General features: G+C 34.4%; 1 protein-coding gene across 2 annotated transcripts in view; it reads left to right on the top strand.

The window, feature by feature from the left end:
* The window catches only part of ADAMTS19 (ADAM metallopeptidase with thrombospondin type 1 motif 19), a 149,045-nt gene that overhangs the window by 80,003 nt on the left and 50,067 nt on the right, over window positions 1–18,975 (top strand). For both annotated transcript variants that reach the window (XM_042788085.1, XM_033005592.2), the window contains exons 9-10: window positions 10,515–10,655; window positions 11,855–12,005. In XM_042788085.1, coding sequence (XP_042644019.1) covers window positions 10,515–10,655; window positions 11,855–12,005 — 292 coding nt within the window. The remainder of the gene's footprint in view (window positions 1–10,514; window positions 10,656–11,854; window positions 12,006–18,975) is intronic.

Raw genomic sequence — 18,975 nt, 5'->3', positions numbered from 1 at the left:
GTTTGTGAAATATGAAATGTACCTATTTTTAAAATTCAGGATATTCTACCAGGTATTTTCTAGTTCCAAATAGGAAGTCTGTAGAATTTTTAAATCACCAAATATAAGTCCAAAATACAATGACAGAACACAATAAAACCAACAGGAGTAATAAAAGCAACTCCCTACCAATCTTTGTGAATGAGTTACTAATGTGGAGAAGGGAATGTCATTAAAGTAACTGAAAAAAAGACCTATCTTGATATTTATGAGGTTAAAATATAATTTTACAATTGAATTTGTGTTTAAAAAATGAACAAAATTAGCACATGCAAAGCAAATGTATTAATTGGGTTTGATAGAAGACCTCCTTACATCTTGAAAATCATCTAATCCCAAGTATAATGAGAAACTTTAGGAGCAGTAGTGGTCCCTTCCACTGATAAAACTGTAGAAGCAGGGTTCATATTAGTAAGGATCACTAAATAAAGGCATTTGACATATGGCCTTTTGTCTCAGATATTGTCAAAGTATTTGTTTAGCATTTATTTTGATCCCTTGTTGTTCAGCTGTGAGAGAAACAGACCAGAAAGGCTGAGTTTGTAATTCCTACTAACTCATGATAAGCTTCATTTTGTTTCCCCAAACAAGGAAATGTTTTTGCATTGGGACTGTAATGCTTGGTACCTGTATTAACAGAATACCCTTTTCATTCCTGAAAATATAATTTAGATTAAAAAATCCATTATTTGAATCGCACTGATGAAATTACCAGCTTCCAAAGAACCTTTCACTTCTTACGTGAGGTGTCTGACTTCTAACCATGCAACAGATTCTACTGTTCTTATTTGGATAATTATTTAATTACATTTATTTCACATTCCAGAATGTGGGATGAGTATTTTTTTACAATAAATTAGAAAGCAAGAAAGTGACACTTTAATGCTGCTTTACCTCAAAGGAAGTAAAGTATTTCTATCTGCAGTGCAATTTTCTGCTCTGAGAAGGCAGCCAATTTATTTTTGCTGAATGCTTAGAACATTTTAATTGATTAAGAAAATAACCATAAATGAAATAATGTATGATCTCAGGACAGTGAACCACAGCATGAAATTATTTGATAAGCAATTGTTGAAGTTGAAAACCTGTTTCTTGCAGAAATAAATGGAGCTATGGGAAGTTGAAGAATAGTTTTGAAACAAAAACTGGTTGAAAGTACTAAGGAGATCATGCTGTAGGAGGTGGTCTTCTGAGGTTCATCAACTACAGAAATGTTTCAGTACAAGTACAATTCCTTTTCAACTGCCTTCATTAGTAGAGTATGTTTCCCAAGTTTGTCCTGCAATCCATTATTCAGGTTTTTGATTCAAGTGGAAGAGTAAAAATATTAAACTGTTAGGTTGAATGTGACTGAATTTTATTTTATTAATGTTTGGTTTTTTTTTTTTTTTTTCCAGTTCAGGCCTTCTAAAATATTAGAACTCTTAAGCCTCTGCTGTATTTTTTTATTATTTTTTTTTTCACTAACACCGACTTGTAAACTATTTCTCTGTAATTATAAAGTTAGGGGCCAATAGGATTTCTCAATTTGTTGATGTAGGAGGGTGAGAAATTAATTTCTTGTCACCCACAAAGGCTTTTTCTGTGTTTAAGATTTAAAATACCAACTTTGCTGTTGATCAGGACCTTCCTATTTTAGGCTATGCTTTTCTATCTCCCCTTTCCTTGATGTGAAACTGTTCCTGTACTTCTGTCTGTAATTCCTACAGAGAAAGACATATGCCTTGTAATTCAAATACATTCTTTTAAAATTTTAGATGTTTTTTGGTTTTGTTTATATCATTTCTATACTATCAGGAAGGAGACAGGCTATAAAAATTTTGGAGCCCTATTATTCCAAGCACTGGAACATTGAAATGTGAGAAAATCCCTTCATAGTTATAAGCATAAACAAAAAGTGAATTAATTTCTAGGAAGCATAGACAGATCTCAGAATGTATCTTTCATTTACGTGCTCTGCATAGTATTTCTCTTAGATTTGTGTAAGAGAGATACCATGATGTCATATAGTTAGCCAACTCTGATTTGCTGATAAATTACTGAATTAAAAGATATTTGCAAAGTGTAGGTTATTTAACCAAGGTTATATTGAGCTGGCATATTAGGGTAGTTATTCCATTTACTGATAATTAAGCTAAGCCTTTAATCAGTAACAGCCGTAATATCATTCTGGGGTCCCTTTCTCTCAGAGCTCTTGCTTCCCAGTATCCTGACTCGGGTTATTTTGGGTTCTTACAAAGTCAGACGTTCCCATGGCAGTGACTACGGGGTGAGAAAGAAGCTGCTGCAGAACTGTTGTGGCACCAGGGATCATGACAGTAACCTGTCTCCAAATAGTCTACTTGCTTCCTTCTCTCTCCCATAAATCCTCGATCCCATGGGCTACAAGAGCAGCGGACAGAAGGCGCAGAGGAAGTGCCTGTCACTGGGGCCCTTCTCCCAGCTGTGCAGATTCTCTCATTTTCCACCCCGCCATTGTTTCTTTCTGTTATGTTTCTGTCCTTTTTGGCTAATGGTCCAAAGCTGGGCTCCTCAGGTCCGGGTTTGGACGAGTAGATACAGATAATTATCTCTCTGTAGATATAGAAATATCCATAGGTTCAGATAGTTGGGTACAGAAGCAGCCTGACTGTCAGGGATGTTGAGCTGTAACCGTTTTGACTGATTTTCATCTTTACTGAGTTGTTTGTTCAAAATAAAGTTATTGTTGTCTGTCAGCTGAAGTGTAGACACAGGAACCTGACTTAGAGTAATACAATTTGAAAAGCACAGCTGCAGTTTGCAAAACTGAGCCTTATAATGATTTTTAAAATGTGTTCACAACAAACTATAAGAAATTATCTTTCCCATACACAGATTTGTGTCATTGACAGATTTACAGAGAAATGGCTATACTTCTCTGCAGTTTGTAGATAGCTGCATAAAACATGGACATATTTTTATATTATTTTTAGTATTGTTTCACTGTCTGTGATAACATTTTCCGTCCTGTTTGCTTAAAAATGTTCACTTTACATGAAATTTTCCCTGTAAAGTATAGCACTTATTTAATAAGAAATTGATTTTATTAAATTTACTCTTAAGAAAGATACAGTGCTTCCCCTCTTCTTTGTTACTTAGTTGATTGTTTTGATAAAGGTGATAGGGGGTTTTCAATTCATATTGCATTCAGTGTTAGAGCTTCTTTATTTCAAGCAGGATTTACATGACAATTACCCTTTTTCATCACAAATACTGCCTTTTTTACTGTTGGTTTATGAAAAGAATCAATAAGATAACTGCTGAAAACTAATGCAGTAAAAAACCCCACAGTGGCCTGACTGATCTTTAAAGCCTTTTTAAAAATCTCTCCCTCTCTTTTGCTTTTTTAACTTGTTTTAATGTAGTTCATAGTATCTATTAGATGTTCAGACATACAAGCAGGACATTTAATACTCCTGAAATTATAGTAAAGAGAAAATAATGACAGAAAATAGCATTGCCCCAAAAAAGTGGTGACAAAGTCCTTGAGATCATCTTAGACTCTGTCATTCAGTTTTCATGCTTTAGTAGGTGAGTTCTTTAAAAATCAGTAAGTCTCTGGTCTTCCTGCATGGATATCAAATTTGTCAGCTGTGTTCCACGATCATGAAGTTATGTTGATTTAAATCATCCTAGAATCTTATTGGGCAGATGGGTATATCATGCCAAACTTCCCAGTGGTCTGGAAATTGTCCAGCAAAATACACTTGCAATTAGAGATGACAGAAAAAAGATGCAGTTTATTACATACATTGCATTTCCATTTACTCTTACTCACAACATTTGTATAGTGATTCAAAACCATGAAAAGATATTGTTTTGCTTAGTCCAGTTCTAAGAACAGACAGAGGCTCAAAAAGATCTTATTTTATGCAAACAAATCACAGCAATGCATAGCAGAAGCCAAGCCTCACTAGCCTTTTGCTGGCAGCTAGACAGCTGAAGAAAAAAACAGCTCAGGAAGAAATTAAGTGCTGAGACAGTGAAGTAGCACTGCATCATCATTTTTAGCAAGTTAAAAAGATACGGTAATTTTGTACTTGAAATTTAGCAGATCAGTCAACTCTTTCTCTAGCAAGGTATCAAGGCTTCCATTTCTGCCAGACTGTAATGTTCCAGGATGAATTTATAGTTAATTTTCCTTAGAATAGCATTTGTTAACTGAACAGTTAGTAACTGAGCAGCAGCCTACGGGATGCGTAGGCTTAATTGATAGTCTGATACATTTAAATTAGCTGTGTAAAAGGTGGCAAAAGGTCATAATAGTGTCAATGGGTTTAGCTAATGAGGAAATTTAATTATTAAATTTTTTTTGTTTGTTCACTGAGTACATGATAGCTTAAAGTCTTTTTCCTGATTACATATTTTCTTCAATTTGAAGAAATGTTATATGTCAGTATTTTTCCTTGGCATAAGATTAAAGCCATAAACCATAGACATAATTGTTTATCTTGAAATACTGCAGTTTGCAGGATGTGGCACAGGTATCGTATTTGTCATAAGTAAATACTTATCCTGTATTATATACTGTCTATGAAAATCTTCAGCAAGGGGCAATACGTATCTTCATGTTATGATGCTAAATACATCTGTCACATCAAAGCTTTAAATTATTTATATACTTAAGTCAAAGGATCATGACACAGTGCTATCTCTAGATCCAACTTACTGAAGCATTGTAGTGGAAGTGTTGGAGTGATAGGAGAGAAAGCAGCTGTTTAGCAAAAGTTACAGAGTCAGCTGGACAGTAGCATGCAGTATATGCTTATGTCTGTATATTAATATACATGTTGTATTTTTTACCCAATTATTTTAAGATTGAAAATGTATTCTGAGTTGTCAATGATTCAGAAAAGAGAAGTATTCATCACATAAACATATTTGATCTTTTCTTTTTAGCATCTAATTATTCTTCCTTTGAAAACAAAGTTTTTCCAAAAGAAATCATGTTCTATCTTTTACCATCATAACTTTTCTGTAGCTGGGTTATTTGTCTTTCAATTAACTTTAGGCTTCATTTACAAGTAGAATCATGTGTCTTATTCTGTTTATGCAATGATTTGTGAAGACCTCATATGTTTTAAAATACTTCCAAAAAAATCATACAGGATTTACTAGTTCACTAACTGGGATTTAAAAGACAAATAAACAAATAAACAAACCAACCAACATATAGTAATGCACGTTTTTTTTGCATTAATTCTATAAACTAGCATATAGAAACCTGCTACTAGTATGTTTACATAATTTTCTCTATAAAAATAGCAGTGTGATAAAACTTTTTTTTGTTGAAAAAATGCAAGTATTAAAAAAGTAGTGCAGCTTCCTTCTCTCTGTCTGTAATAGTCAAATGAGTGATGTTATTTTCACTTGTCAAATACATCCTTGTGATACTGTGATATGCAACATTTCAGATCAGACAAATTGTTGGGACAATCATTGTACTATTAAATGTCACATATGCTTTTAAACCTTGCTGTTTCCAAGTCCACAGTATAAGAAGTTTTGATCATTCTAAGATAGTATTGCACATAGTGATGGCAAAAAAAGAAAACAATGGAAATAATAGGGAGGATAACACTTTGTAATTAATAATTATTTTTAATTCTTATTTTTATTTTTTAAAGTAATGCAATCCATTATATATTTGTGATTTCTTTGGAATGGAAAAAAAACTGTAGGATGATAATTGCAGTAAATTTACAAATGCTATGTACTCTGATCATTTATAAAACTACTAATTTTTAAAGAAATCAGATGGCACCTTGATGCCATCACACATCACCAGTATAAACTGTCAGCAGCGTTCAGAGGTTTACTATCTCCTTCACAACGGGAAAGTTTTTTCAATAATCTTTATTCTGTCATAAACTTAAGCTACTATTGTTATCCTGGATCAGCAGTTTACACTCATCATTCCTCTGCTGCTTCTACTGCTTGGGCTGAACTATTATATTTTAGGATTTGGGAACCTATTTATTATACTGAATATTCAGCAACCTAGCCCTAGTTCCCTGGGTGCTTGCTCTAGCGGTTTTCCTAATCCATCTAATTTCCTAACCTGTCTCACTGTTAGTGACTGTAAAACTCTGAGCAGTAGTAGTTCTCTTTAATCCTTTTAATTCTAGCTTTTTTTTTTATTATTATTTACAGATAGACCTAAAGGAGTTCTCCACATTTATCTGAACTCACCCAATTAATTGCTCCTCTATTAAGTTTCAGATGCTACTTAGTGTTTATGACTGCACTAGTTTAATAGCATCATTTTTGTTCAGCTGCACTACCGTGCATTTAAATGGAATGAGATGGTGATAACCAGGTCATCATCTGCCATTTGCAAAGCATAATGGAAATAATGAATAAAAAATAAAAAGCTTTCCACCTGGAAGAGTGCAAGGTCACTGAGCAAATTCATGATGCAGTGAATGTAGCACATGTAGGACAATTTTGGAGTCCTGTAGTGAGAAGAAATATAAAATAGCACTTTACAGTGCAGACCTAATTCTTTCCAGAAGGTGTATGCATAGCCTTATTTAACTTATTTAAATATAGCATAATGACTGAGGACCCTTTGTTGAGCTTTAAAAGAGCTTTTATTTCTTAATACTCGACTATAATCAAATCAAATCAAATCAAAGTGTGGTACTTGGTACGTTTTCAGGATATAGGTTGACTCTGAAATGCCTTTTGCACCTGCAAGAATATAACCTCTTTCCTTGATGGAAGGAGGGATTCTGTTGTCTATCTCGAATCCAGCTGTAAGCATATAATTGCAGCAGTAGTGAACTGTAAAAGAATTACTTTTTAAATGAAAAATGGAGCTAATATTTGTCTCCTATTTTCTATGGCCTGAATTGTTAATTCTGATTTCTAAGCACAGAAATTAAGGATTTTTCTTTGTATTATTCCTGCTACACATTGAACATCAATAGGGATCATCTTCAAAACTTAGCAGAAATTGTTCCAACTTTCTGCATGATATCACAAAAAAAAAAAAAAAAAAATATCTGGCAGTGTTTTTTAAACAAGTTTTAGAGGTTTTAGTAGATAAAAATATTTTTTCAGTTGACTTGACAACCATGTATAATGTTAGTGGAGTTATTTGACCAAGGCTCTTTGTCAAAATACTTTTAAACTGAGATTATTAAAATATAGTTTAGTTGCATAGTGTGAGTTGAAATATTGCTAGTATTTTAGTTAGCAAGTGCATTCCATAGAATGCTTCCTACTTTTATATTATATCTGCCATATATAGTCTTTAACCAGAATGGGTGGAGCATTTTAATTAACAGTGGAAAAATAACACTTCTGTTCTTAAACCAGCATTTGATTTATTTCCGTATAGATATGATCTACTACTTGTTAAAGTACAGCACCGTCTTCTTTGTTAATTATGTTTTTTCAGACAGTTATAAAGTTATCCTCATGCCCCAGACTCCCTTGTCTTCCTCCCACATGCACATGGTGTTTTTTTACTCTTGCATGAATGATCACAGCTGTGGGAGAGAGGAGTTTACGGAAAGAGAGGGCAATGTGCTCCATGCTAGCATAATAAATTCTGTAGGAAGAGTACAGAACAGCACCTTACACAGTTTCTGCAGCTCCTTTGTTTTAGTGAAAGGATGTAGTTATCTTTTTCGTGTAGACAGCACAGCAAGGAAGGCTAGAAAATACCATGACCACCAGTCACTGAATATTGTTATACCCTTCATTGTTAATGAAGAAATAGATATACATGCTTACATTGCTTACACTTCTGATGGATAGGAAGATAGCAACAACTGTTCAGCTTCTTTCACCACACACATAATGTGATGCGGTAAAAGAAATCAGAAGTCGATACTATTGCATATCTACTTTTATTTTGTCTTGTAATTGATACTAGTCACATAAAAGTATGCGGTCATTGCCATGCTATAGAAGAGAGCAACAGTATGTGTTGAGAAAAAAATTTCTAAGAATTTTTAAAAGAAAGTTCTGTTGCTACTTTATCATATTCCTCACATACTGTCTTGTGATTTAGTTAGTTGATGTTAACATAATGACCTACACTTCCCTTTTGAAGTGTCTAGTCATTCTGATAGTCAAAGGCTTCAATACAGGTCTTCACTACTTGCTGGATATTTTGTTATGTATACTTAATTTGGAGGTAGAAGTGTATTTATGAATGATTCCAACTGGATTAGTGTAGATACTTTGAACTACATTTGAATGTCAAAGCAGAATAGGAACAGTGTTACAAAACTATAGCAGCTGAAGTATTGGAAGGCAGTTGGAATTACAATTTTTTATTAGTGCTTAATGTTGCTGATATACACAGTTGTTGTAAGTACAACAGTTTTACCACTTCTTACCTTAAAAGACAGTGTTGTTCTCAGAATTCATGTAATAATAGGTGATACAGAATGCTTCCGTGGTAGTAGATTGGAAAAAAGGGTTACACTGTTGTTTGTATGAAGGTGGCTAGTGGAATTGTTTTTTGAAATAGCAAAGATCTTGGTTAAGCTCAGCACACAATCTTCTGGGTGATTTTACAGACTAGTTTGTGACAAAGTCTGACTTCAAGAACTGCTTTTCAGAGTGGATGGGAAATAATAGTAATCAGAAATAATTTTTTAATTATTATTATTTTAAAAAATATTTTAAATAACATATAAATGTGTTAATTCCCGCTCTGCATATATGAGAGCCATCAATTCTATAATAAATTGTATCAATGAGATTTTATGTACTTGTATGTTGTAAATGCTTTATTTCAAATCATAGTATATATATGATACTGATAAATGATATGATAATATATGTATGATACTGATAAATGAGTACTCTTGCAGTAAGGAAGTCTATAACTTGGAGTTATAGCGAGAGCTGTAAGCAAAACCTATTTGTTGTGCAGTCAGCAAAGTAAAGGGTCATTAGATTTTCTGTGTCTTCTTCCATAGTTTTTACAGATATAACTGGAGATAAGGACATCTCAAGTTCTACATGTGAGGCTTGTAAGAATAATGTAAGGGAAATGCAAAGGCAATTGCATGTGGCTGTTTTGTCCCATTCAGACAGTTCAGGAAAAGACAGAAGCTAAGATGAGAGTGAAACAGATTTGTTTACCTCGGTTACATGGTTTACAACTAACAAAGTTACCTAATTCATGCAGGGACAGCTGTTCCAGTGCTCCAGATTGTGGGGTGTACACATCACTGTGAAAGACTGGGCACTCTGATAGGCAAGATAAAGCCCTACATGGCATTTAAATTGATTTCATTAGTAAACACAAGGTTATGCAGCTTGCAAAATGATATAAAATTTGATCTAGTCATGAGAGCATTTTGGGATAGAGTGGAGAAGAAAAGTGAGCTGGTGTTTTCAGTGGTGAGTGGCAGGCCTTTCTTACCCTTTGGCACTGCAGTCTGGCGAAATATGGAGAACCATGATGTACTCTAGTTTTTCTACAGAAGCGGCAAACTTCTCTTGTCTTTGCAGTTTCTAAGCGATTTTACTGCTCTTTGGCTGAAGAAATCAATACAAGGTATAAAGCTTTATTCACTCTAAAGTTTTGATTTAATGCAGGGCAGACTAGGGCTGCAAAATTTCAGCACCACTTTGAATCCAATGCTCTGCAGAGTAGTCCCATGCTCATTTACAAATCCTAAAAAACAGCTGAGAGTATTTAATTTATTCTTTTGATGCCAGTCAAGCATGTATCCACTTAGTAAATTTTGAAAACTTTAAGTCTGTCTTCTTCCTCTCTGTTTACTGGCTGTGAATGAGAGTGACAGTGAGTCTTCAGTTAACACAGCAGCTTCAAGCAAATTTTTAGTAGAATTTTTCATTGCAGAGCCCTATATGACAACTCACTGGGATGCATATGGATGCTGAATCTTCAAAATCAAAATCCAATGAATTGCTTCATCAGTGCTATTTCTAACAGTAGACACTGAAAACACATTTAGGTGATTTTTCTTTAGATACAATAGTTATAAATTAAACTAGAAAGCATTTGACTATCCAATACAATTTCAACAAACCAGTTCCATATGGAATTAAGATAGAATCACTGCCAAAATATCAAACAATTCACTGATCTCAGAAAGTAAATTTCCAGTATTTTTGTTGCCAATTAGTGAGAGAAGTACAGTTCATTAAACCTGCAGAAGTTTTGCAGTTCTGAACATTCAAAAAGGTGTCCAAAGTATATATTGAACAGCTGCTTATAATGTAATATTGCTCATCAAATCAATGAGGCTTCACTTTCACCTTTCATTATAAAATTGTCCTCCACATACTTCTGTGAAAGTCCGTGTACGTCTGTGAAAGGAATTATGGAAAAAAATCAAAAGAGATTTCCTACATGAGTTTCTCTTAGCTTCTTGATAGAGCTTTAATTTATAAACATTTTGAAAACAACTTGTTATTTTGTTGTGCTTTGGTTTATTTTTAATAACTTCAACATTCAGCATGGGGATAAACCACGACAATGACCACCCCTCCTGTGCAGATGGTCTCCATATCATGTCTGGGGAATGGATTAAAGGACAGAATCTTGGGGATGTTTCATGGTCTCGGTGCAGCAGGGAGGATCTGGAAAGATTTCTCAGGTACATCATTCAAGAAAAAGATTTCTTACTGTATGTCATTTACAAATAGTTGCAATAAATGTCCTGAAATAACAACTTTTCAATATTTTTTACAACTTCTGTAGGATATTTGTATTTGCATAATCCATCAAAATAGTATAAATCATCATGAACTGTATAATATTTGACAGATTTATTAAAACCTGTTCTCAGCAATTATTTGAATTTTTATATTTTCATGTGTTCATATATATGATTATACTTATATATATTTATATATACATTTTATATATGCACAAATATGTTTAAAATGTATTAATATACTATGCATTGAAGAATGTTGGATGGTGAATGACCTATGAACATTACGAAGATTCTGTGATCCATGTTGAGCCATTCAATATCAAACCATGCAGTATAATTACATTATGTTAATTTTTAAAATAGAAATTTACTATGAGATACTTAACAGAGAATAGTATACCTAGAAACCAAACAAAACACTTAGTTTCACTCTATAGCTCTTAAATAGGATCTGTTCACTAAGTCTGTAAATATATATGTTGATAATTTACTTGCAGCAGTTAAACAGCCTTTTTGAGGCCTTATGACACTGCAATAGGTAGTATAAGTTAGATGTGGCAGTCTGACACACTTGTACTGAACCTAGGCAGAAATCAAAGCCATTACTTGGTGCTTTAACAGGTTTAAGTAATTTATAATTTGTCTTCAGTTTTGGAGAAAAGTTAACCTTCTGGCTACCAGCTCACAAATGTATGTATTTTGAAATGTGTGTACATGTATATATAATCTGAAGTGATTAATTTTAAGTCCTGATAGATGTGAGAACTAAGCTACACAACTACCTATGTATTATAAATTGTCTACTTTTTTATAATTGTTTACATCTCTCTCCAAACTTTAATCAGTTAAGTAAATATTACAGTAAAATGTTGTCCTGCACTTCCCTGAAATTTTTATTCTAGATGATAAATTATATTGTCACTCTGGAAATGTGCAACATCAGAAAACATCGTTAACTTATATAAAGTAAGCCATATTAATTTATAGAGTGTCATGTCCCTGAATGACAGCCCAATGCTGATGAATAAAAAAATCTTAAGAGTCCATATTTTTCTAATGTCAAGTGCATGTTTAAGTCAGCATGACAATGAGTCTTTTTAGGATTGCTCAGCATATGAATCTCTGCATATTGCCAGGTCAAAGGCCAGTAACTGTCTGCTGCAGACGAATCCTCAGAGCCTCAATTCTGTGATTATTCCCTCCAAGCTCCCAGGAATGACGTACACTGCAGATGAACAGTGTCAGATTCTTTTTGGACCAACCGCTTCCTTTTGCCAAGAAATGCAGGTGAGGATGGGTGTATACTTCAGAAAATACACCTACCAACTCATTTTTGTGTGAGAGATATTTTCGTTTCTGTGTGTGAGAGAAAGAGATCATAGCACCTTTGAAACAAAAAGTCTACACTTCACTTTTTGAAGTTAATATAAATATTTTCATTTGTTTATCTTGTAAAGCTTGCTTTGGATTTCCAAACATCCTGAATCACGTTGTATCATATCATACCACTGATAGGTTCCTTGTACTTTAGAAATAGAAAATGTCACAGCATGAAGTCACAACGTTGCAGCGAATGGAGTATTTGCAATTTATTCCACTGAGACCAGATTTCACTTGTAGGTTCTGTTTCATTATGTTTTGGGTATTGAACCTTCACGTATGACCTTCAGCAGACTATGCTGTGCCTGTGCATGCTTCCAGGGAGAATAATGATGTTATCTGGGCTCTTGGTACTGCTGAATATACCCTGCCACCCATCAGTCTGCTGTGAGCCCAAGCAGAGCTGTGCAGTGTCATAGCAGTAGGAGTTCCAGCACTTAAGTGAGTTTGCTGACACTGCTTCATGCCAGTGTGTGAAACTGTGTCACTATATATTAAACTTGAAAAGACAGATTAACAAAATTTAAGAGTTTTTCATAATTTTATGGCCTAAAACTAGCAGACATCTGATTGAAGCAGCATTTTAAGAATGATTTTAACAGAGAAAAATCTTCCTTCTTTAACAACAATGGGACAGGTGCTGCACATTGGATGTCCTTGAGAAGGCAACCAAGACAAGATGGATAGATGATATTACATATGTATAAAGAATGTGAAGTATGTGTTGATAGAACAAGGGCTTTGAGAAATGGAAATAAAATTTCATCAGTCAGAGTGGACAGATAGCCTGGAAAGGTCATAATTATTTAATATGAAAGCAGAATTCCTTACTCCTTTGGTACTTCACTTCTCTTCATATTTTCAACTTGGACATACTACTCTTTCTTTAGTGAGTTTCAGTAAGAGTAGCCTTTCTTTATCCTAAATATTCTCAAAGGAAACATTGCAATACATGTATGACTAGCACATGCTGAGTGGCATAGCTGAAAAAAAAAAAAAAAATAAATGAGCCATAGGTTACTGGTTACTAAATTAACTGTCATATTGAAAACATTTTCACTCTGAGAGATGAGCAGTAGAATTCAGTGTAACGATTCTACAAATGTTTCTAATTACTTCCAAGTGCTTTTTTCATGAATTGAAATAGGTTTCTCTTTTTTTTTAGTACTTTGTTTTCAATTAAAAGATGCGATTTGGATTTCTCATTGTCTAGAAACCTATTCTGAACAAGAAGCTGGTTCAGCGTTATTTCTTCCAGGTCTTCTTTACCAGCTAAAATAATTTCAAAAGTAATTGAAGATATAGTCACACCTGGAGATTTGCTGTTGCCTAATACCTTTATATGCTTTTCATTTCTCTGGCACTTTCCCTCCTTTAATACCCTGTGTTTAGTTATAATTCAGGCATTTAAATTCAGATAGCCAAGTGGTCCCATGCCTACTGTGTTTCATTCACAGATGCAGCAAATATTCTTCCCTTGAGGTCCTGACTCCAAGTTTGCTTTGATTTTCATTACTATTTTAGAAATGTTAGGAAGTTAAATTCAGTTAATGCTACCCTCGTGCCATTCAGATGTTTGCACAGAGAGTACTTAGGCTCTGGGTACTGGCACCTAATTGTCCATTTCTAATCATCTTCAAACAGTTTCTCCTCTTCTGGCATTTTGTATGTAAGAAAACACATTTCAGCTAAATCACTTATCATCCTTCTTTTTTTCCCACTTACTGGATCATTATTTTATATTAAAATGTTTATTTTAGGAAAATTCCTATTGAATATTGGTATTAAGTTACCGTTGTAACATAAATCCAGAGATATGTAGGCTTCCTTTGAAGAAAGAACCTAGTAATGATGCAAGACAATAGAAGAGGCCAGTGGTCTTTTCAACTGTTCTTTTTCTGTGACAATTTACATTTTTCTTCATAAACCAGGTCTGTTGTTTGATAACCTTAAGGTCTTAACAGTAAGAAAACGTGAACCTGATAGCAGTTTCTGAGAAGAGAGCAAGGGGAAGAACCTTCTGCAGTTTCACCAAAATCCTCTGTAAAACTGGTAACCCTGAACCAGAAATCATATAAGCAAATACTGAACCACAAAATCTAAGCATTTTGGACCTATTAGAAATTGCATTGAAATTAATAAAAGACGTGAAGGACAGAATTGAGAAAATACGGTGAGGACACTGAGGAAGAAGAGAAGTTCTACGAAGCTCCACTTTCAACCTCTGTGAAGTCACCTTGTTTGTTTTCCTCTGCATTCTTCTGTCTGAAAGCAAAATTTAAATTCCTACCTTCCCCCCAATAAAAAAAAACAAGGAATTTGATTGTCAGACTGTAGACCTGAAGAGCTAGTTACAGCAATGTTAGGCACTGTATTCAGAACTCCTTCTTTTGCTCCCTGCTCTGGGTCTTAGATTTAGCTATTCTGTTAGGGAAGTTTACAGTATCTTAGTCCAATTAAATAAGATTTCTATGGTGAAGATGAAACTCAGAGCAATGGATAGAGCATAGCCTGGTGGATAAGAAAGCTGTTCTGCTCTTACATACGTTTCTCCTATGTATGAAGAGAGAAAAAAAAAAAAATGTTGCATTTTAAATTGGGCTATAGAAACTTTCCAGAAATCCTTCATGAGTTCTAGTACATGGACTGTGCAACACCAACATTGTTTAACTGCAAAGTGCTGTTAACCAGTAGCTAATTTTATCATGTCCCTCTGAAATAGGAGGATGATAGATGGAAATAATAAATATGTTGAACTTAACCTACCAAGTAATTGCATTTTACATATTCTGAAGGCGATTTTAAGTTCACTGTGTTGATTGTGCTGATTATTGTGGCTTTCATTAGAGAAGGCAACATTTAGAAGATTCTTCTAAATTGAATACAGTATGTCATTAGTTACAGTATTAATTTATTAAAATAATTATTTTATTATACATTGGCAGCCACTGAATTTTCCATTAAATCCAAACTACTTTCCTTTATCTCTATATACTCTTTTCTACTCTGCCAATACCTGGCAGTTTACTGTGGTTACAGTTGTTGTCCACAAGCCAGGGAATGAGACAGAAACATACTCTTTGAAGGTTCGTTCAGTAAATCCATTTTATAGCACAGGATTCTTGGGTACATCCTACTTGCTGAACAGTTCATGCACTTCAGTGTAACTATGTAAAAGATAAATTAAGAACTATGTCAGAGTCTTACATTTTTTATGATTGGAAGATAATTTGATGACCAGACTTCCATGGAGTCTTTTACATTAAGCCAGCATGTTTCATATATAACAGCTATTCAACTGAAAAAAAAATTGAGTAATGATGGAGAATAATTTTCTTAATGACCTAAAAATAATCTACAAATATCAGTTGTACAATCAATAATGCATTTCTGCTGAGATGTAATTTTCTACAAATGTTATTACTGAGCAGCACTTCAGGATTTATAGTCATATTACATGGCAACCTCTGAGAAACACTGCAGATGCCAATTATTTTCCCTTGTTATCAGGAATTCCTCTTTAATGGTTAAAGCAATGGACTGAAGGGACCATTGAGGGCCTACTAGCCATATTTTCCCAAGTGAGCCCCCCCATTCCTCTTTCACGAACGGTGTCCAGACTTTATTTTTATCTTTTCATCTTTATTTCAAATACTTTTTTTTTTCATACCCTAAGCAAAAATCATAGAGCCTGAGAAAAGTGCAAGTGGATATCGGAGTACAAGATTTATACTGTGTCACCATGCTTATCTTGTAAGGGAGCCAAGTTTGCTTTTATGCCCATGATGTCTCACACAAGAATCAATTAGACCCTAACATTGTTTCACATAACACATAGTGAGCTCATGGCCCATAAATAGTTCTTGATTAAATGTGATTGTAAAACTTGACAATTTAATATAATTGTTGAACTATTAAATGTTGGCTTTTAAGATTAAAGTCCAGGATGCGAATGCTATCTAGTCAGGTCCACTAAAACAATTCTTGTCATAATACAGCTGTGATCTCTGCAAAGAATTAGGAGACTGGTTATATTTCATGGTGATTTTTAAGGCATTTCAGGGAAATATCACAATGAGAAGAACAGAAGTCATGGAAATATTATAGCCCTAGTGAAATATCTGTCCTCATCTCCACCACTACACTTTAAACAATCCTGACTTTGCACAAATACAGTTCTGAAATGCTCTTTTTGTCTCTGGCCTTTCCTCTCAACTGGACCTTCTTCCCAGATGCTTATATGATTAGAAAAGCATCCTTCTGATGCATGTAGACCTGCCTCACTCTTTTCATTCGAAAAAAAAACCCAAAAGCTGGAATGACATCTGCTGTTTCTGTAGTACACTGTGACATTTGTGTTGTCTTTTACAAGCTTTTGCTGTTAAAAACTCATGATTAACACATTCTTTCTGAAAAAAAATCCTTTGTATGTTCTTGGCAGTATTTTGTTTTCCAGTGTATGCACAATGAAGTATTTTACAGACTGTGAATAGTCTAATATCATAAGTTTATAATCTCCAATAGCTTTTGCTTGCTTTGGCTAGTCAAAAAAACTGTAATGGGAGTTGAACTGTACTTATGATAGATAACTAGTAAACCTCTGTGAGTGTTAACAGCTATCCTGATTTTAAGTGAAAGAAACTTTCTCCCAAGAGGAGTAAATTTCTGGTTTAGAGTTTTGTGCTCTGATTTTGGAGTGACTGTAATACTGCCACTGGCCTCCAGGTTTCTTTAGTTTTCAAATCAGTCCTGAACTGCAGCACTGCAGGTTGCTAATGTAAAAAACAACTTGTGCATCATGTTTTTTCTTCACCCACATGCAGAAATCCCCAAATGTCAAACTTTAAATGGTAACAGTAGTTTTCATTTCTCTTACTTCTGCTTCAGAAGTACAATCTGAAGAGTAACTAAAGAGTCTATTTGTGATTTAATTTAAATGGAAAGCCTGGAAAAATATTACAGGTCATCCTCCAATTTTAGTAATTCCATATCTTCATTTTCCTAGATTTGGAGCATCTCAAAGTCTAGGATGAAATGTTATAGTAATTTGGAATGCTTATTTTAATTGTTGAAGTGTTTTTAGAATAGAGTTTGCTTAAGGCTCAAAGATGTTTCCAGCTGGGGAAGTGAAGTTCATGGTTCATAAGGAGATGGTATACAAGTATTTGCAGAAACATGCAGATGTTTACAAAGAGCATTAGCAAATCAGGTGTCTTGATTTGATTTGTTTGATTTACTTTACACAGCTTAAGTGCATCTGTGTGTTCAGGTACCCAAATCCTTGTAAATCTAACTTCATGTCTTCTTAAGTTTAGAAGAATTGTTTGTGGATTTGTAAGGAACTATAGGTTTACTGTCAGCCACTCAGCAGCCATATGCCAGTGAAACTGAGCTCAAGATCAAAGTGTTTAGGAAACAGAGGATAACAAGCTTTAAAAGTGATGACATAAAGGAAAATCTGACTTTATTTTTTGAAAACCTGGATGGCTTTTCCTCATGTGTAGTCATTGACAAATGAAGATTTAGGGATATGAAAAACATTATTTGAATTAGGAACATTAAATTAACATATATTTTTGTGGACTTGATCCAAAAGTATAATCTGTCATTTAATAGATAGTATGGAAGCACTTTGTCATGAACATCTGATACTCTGTCTCACATACACTGTCTTCCAAAACTGGCCCAGAAGTCTCCTTGCTAAGTTTAGTTCTCAGCTCTGAAGTCATATCTTAAAGTGCATGTTTCAAAAAAAAAATTTAAAATAATAAATTCTCTTCATCTGTTGAACAAGAACATAAATTACAGTTTGATATTTGAAAAATGCATGTTAAAATTATCCAGGAACAGGATAGGACTTCTGTAGCTATATTTTAGGGTATGCATAGGCTAACTGTTGACTTGTTTAGTTCAGCATCAGCACAAAACTGTTACAGGATGAATCAGGAGTGAGTTTGACTGCTGCCATCCTGTCTTGTTTTTATGCAATGCTGCAGACCTCTACAACTTTTGACTTTTTTTGAAAGCTGATGTTACAGACATTTTTATATGCAAGACTCCTACTGGAGCTGTCCTGTTCCTTGGTTCAGAAACAATCTCTTGTTGAATTATGTTTCCTGTGCTGTAAGACCTTTTTCAAGGTAGCATAAGATTTATCACACATCTTTCATGCATAGTATAAAAGTCACAGAGACTCTTACTGGGTTTACCAACGTAACAAATCATGTCAGTCAGAAAAAGCACATCTTCTAGAAACCCTGATTTCAAAAAAAAAAGCCGATCTTTATCTTTTATCCTCCCTGCAATACATCACCCTCTCCTGATCCTTCCTGACCCTCTTTGGGAGTACTATACATATTTTGGGGGAATCACTCTGCACATGCAGTAACATTTGGGCCACAACTGAGTCCCAGATGCCCTCTGTTCACTTCAACCCAGTTTACCAGTAAGGGGGGTACAAGCGGGCAAGGAGAATGAAGTCATGACTGAAAACCGTGGGAGAAGGAGGACTTTTAAGAGCGAAATAGGGAAAGCTGCCAAGGAAATCTGGGGAAACGTGAGCCAGCATACTTCAAGGCTGTACTTGCTTTTGAAGAAGGTAAAACTATCTTGTTTTGATGCTTAAGAGGGGCAGAATAAGCAGATTTTCTTTCCATCTCTAAGATTCACTACTGACTAGTACCACTCTCATCTCCCTTCTCTTCTTCCCAGCAAAAACATTTCATCCTGATTTGTGCATTTATCTTGTGTCTTCTTTGTGGATACCAGGTTTGATTGCTTTTTTGAGAGATTTCTAGAGGATTGAATAAATTCTAGAGGAATTATGTATAATTGGAAGAGCATAAAATCGCAGCAGACATTGGGATGGTATGAACAA

This window comes from Tyto alba, unplaced genomic scaffold (genome assembly GCF_018691265.1).
Source record: "Tyto alba isolate M040663 unplaced genomic scaffold, T.alba_DEE_v4.0 Super-Scaffold_13, whole genome shotgun sequence".
Lineage (NCBI taxonomy): Eukaryota > Metazoa > Chordata > Aves > Strigiformes > Tytonidae > Tyto > Tyto alba.
Note: the sequence above shows the minus strand (reverse complement) of the source record. Positions and strands in the feature narration are given on the sequence as shown.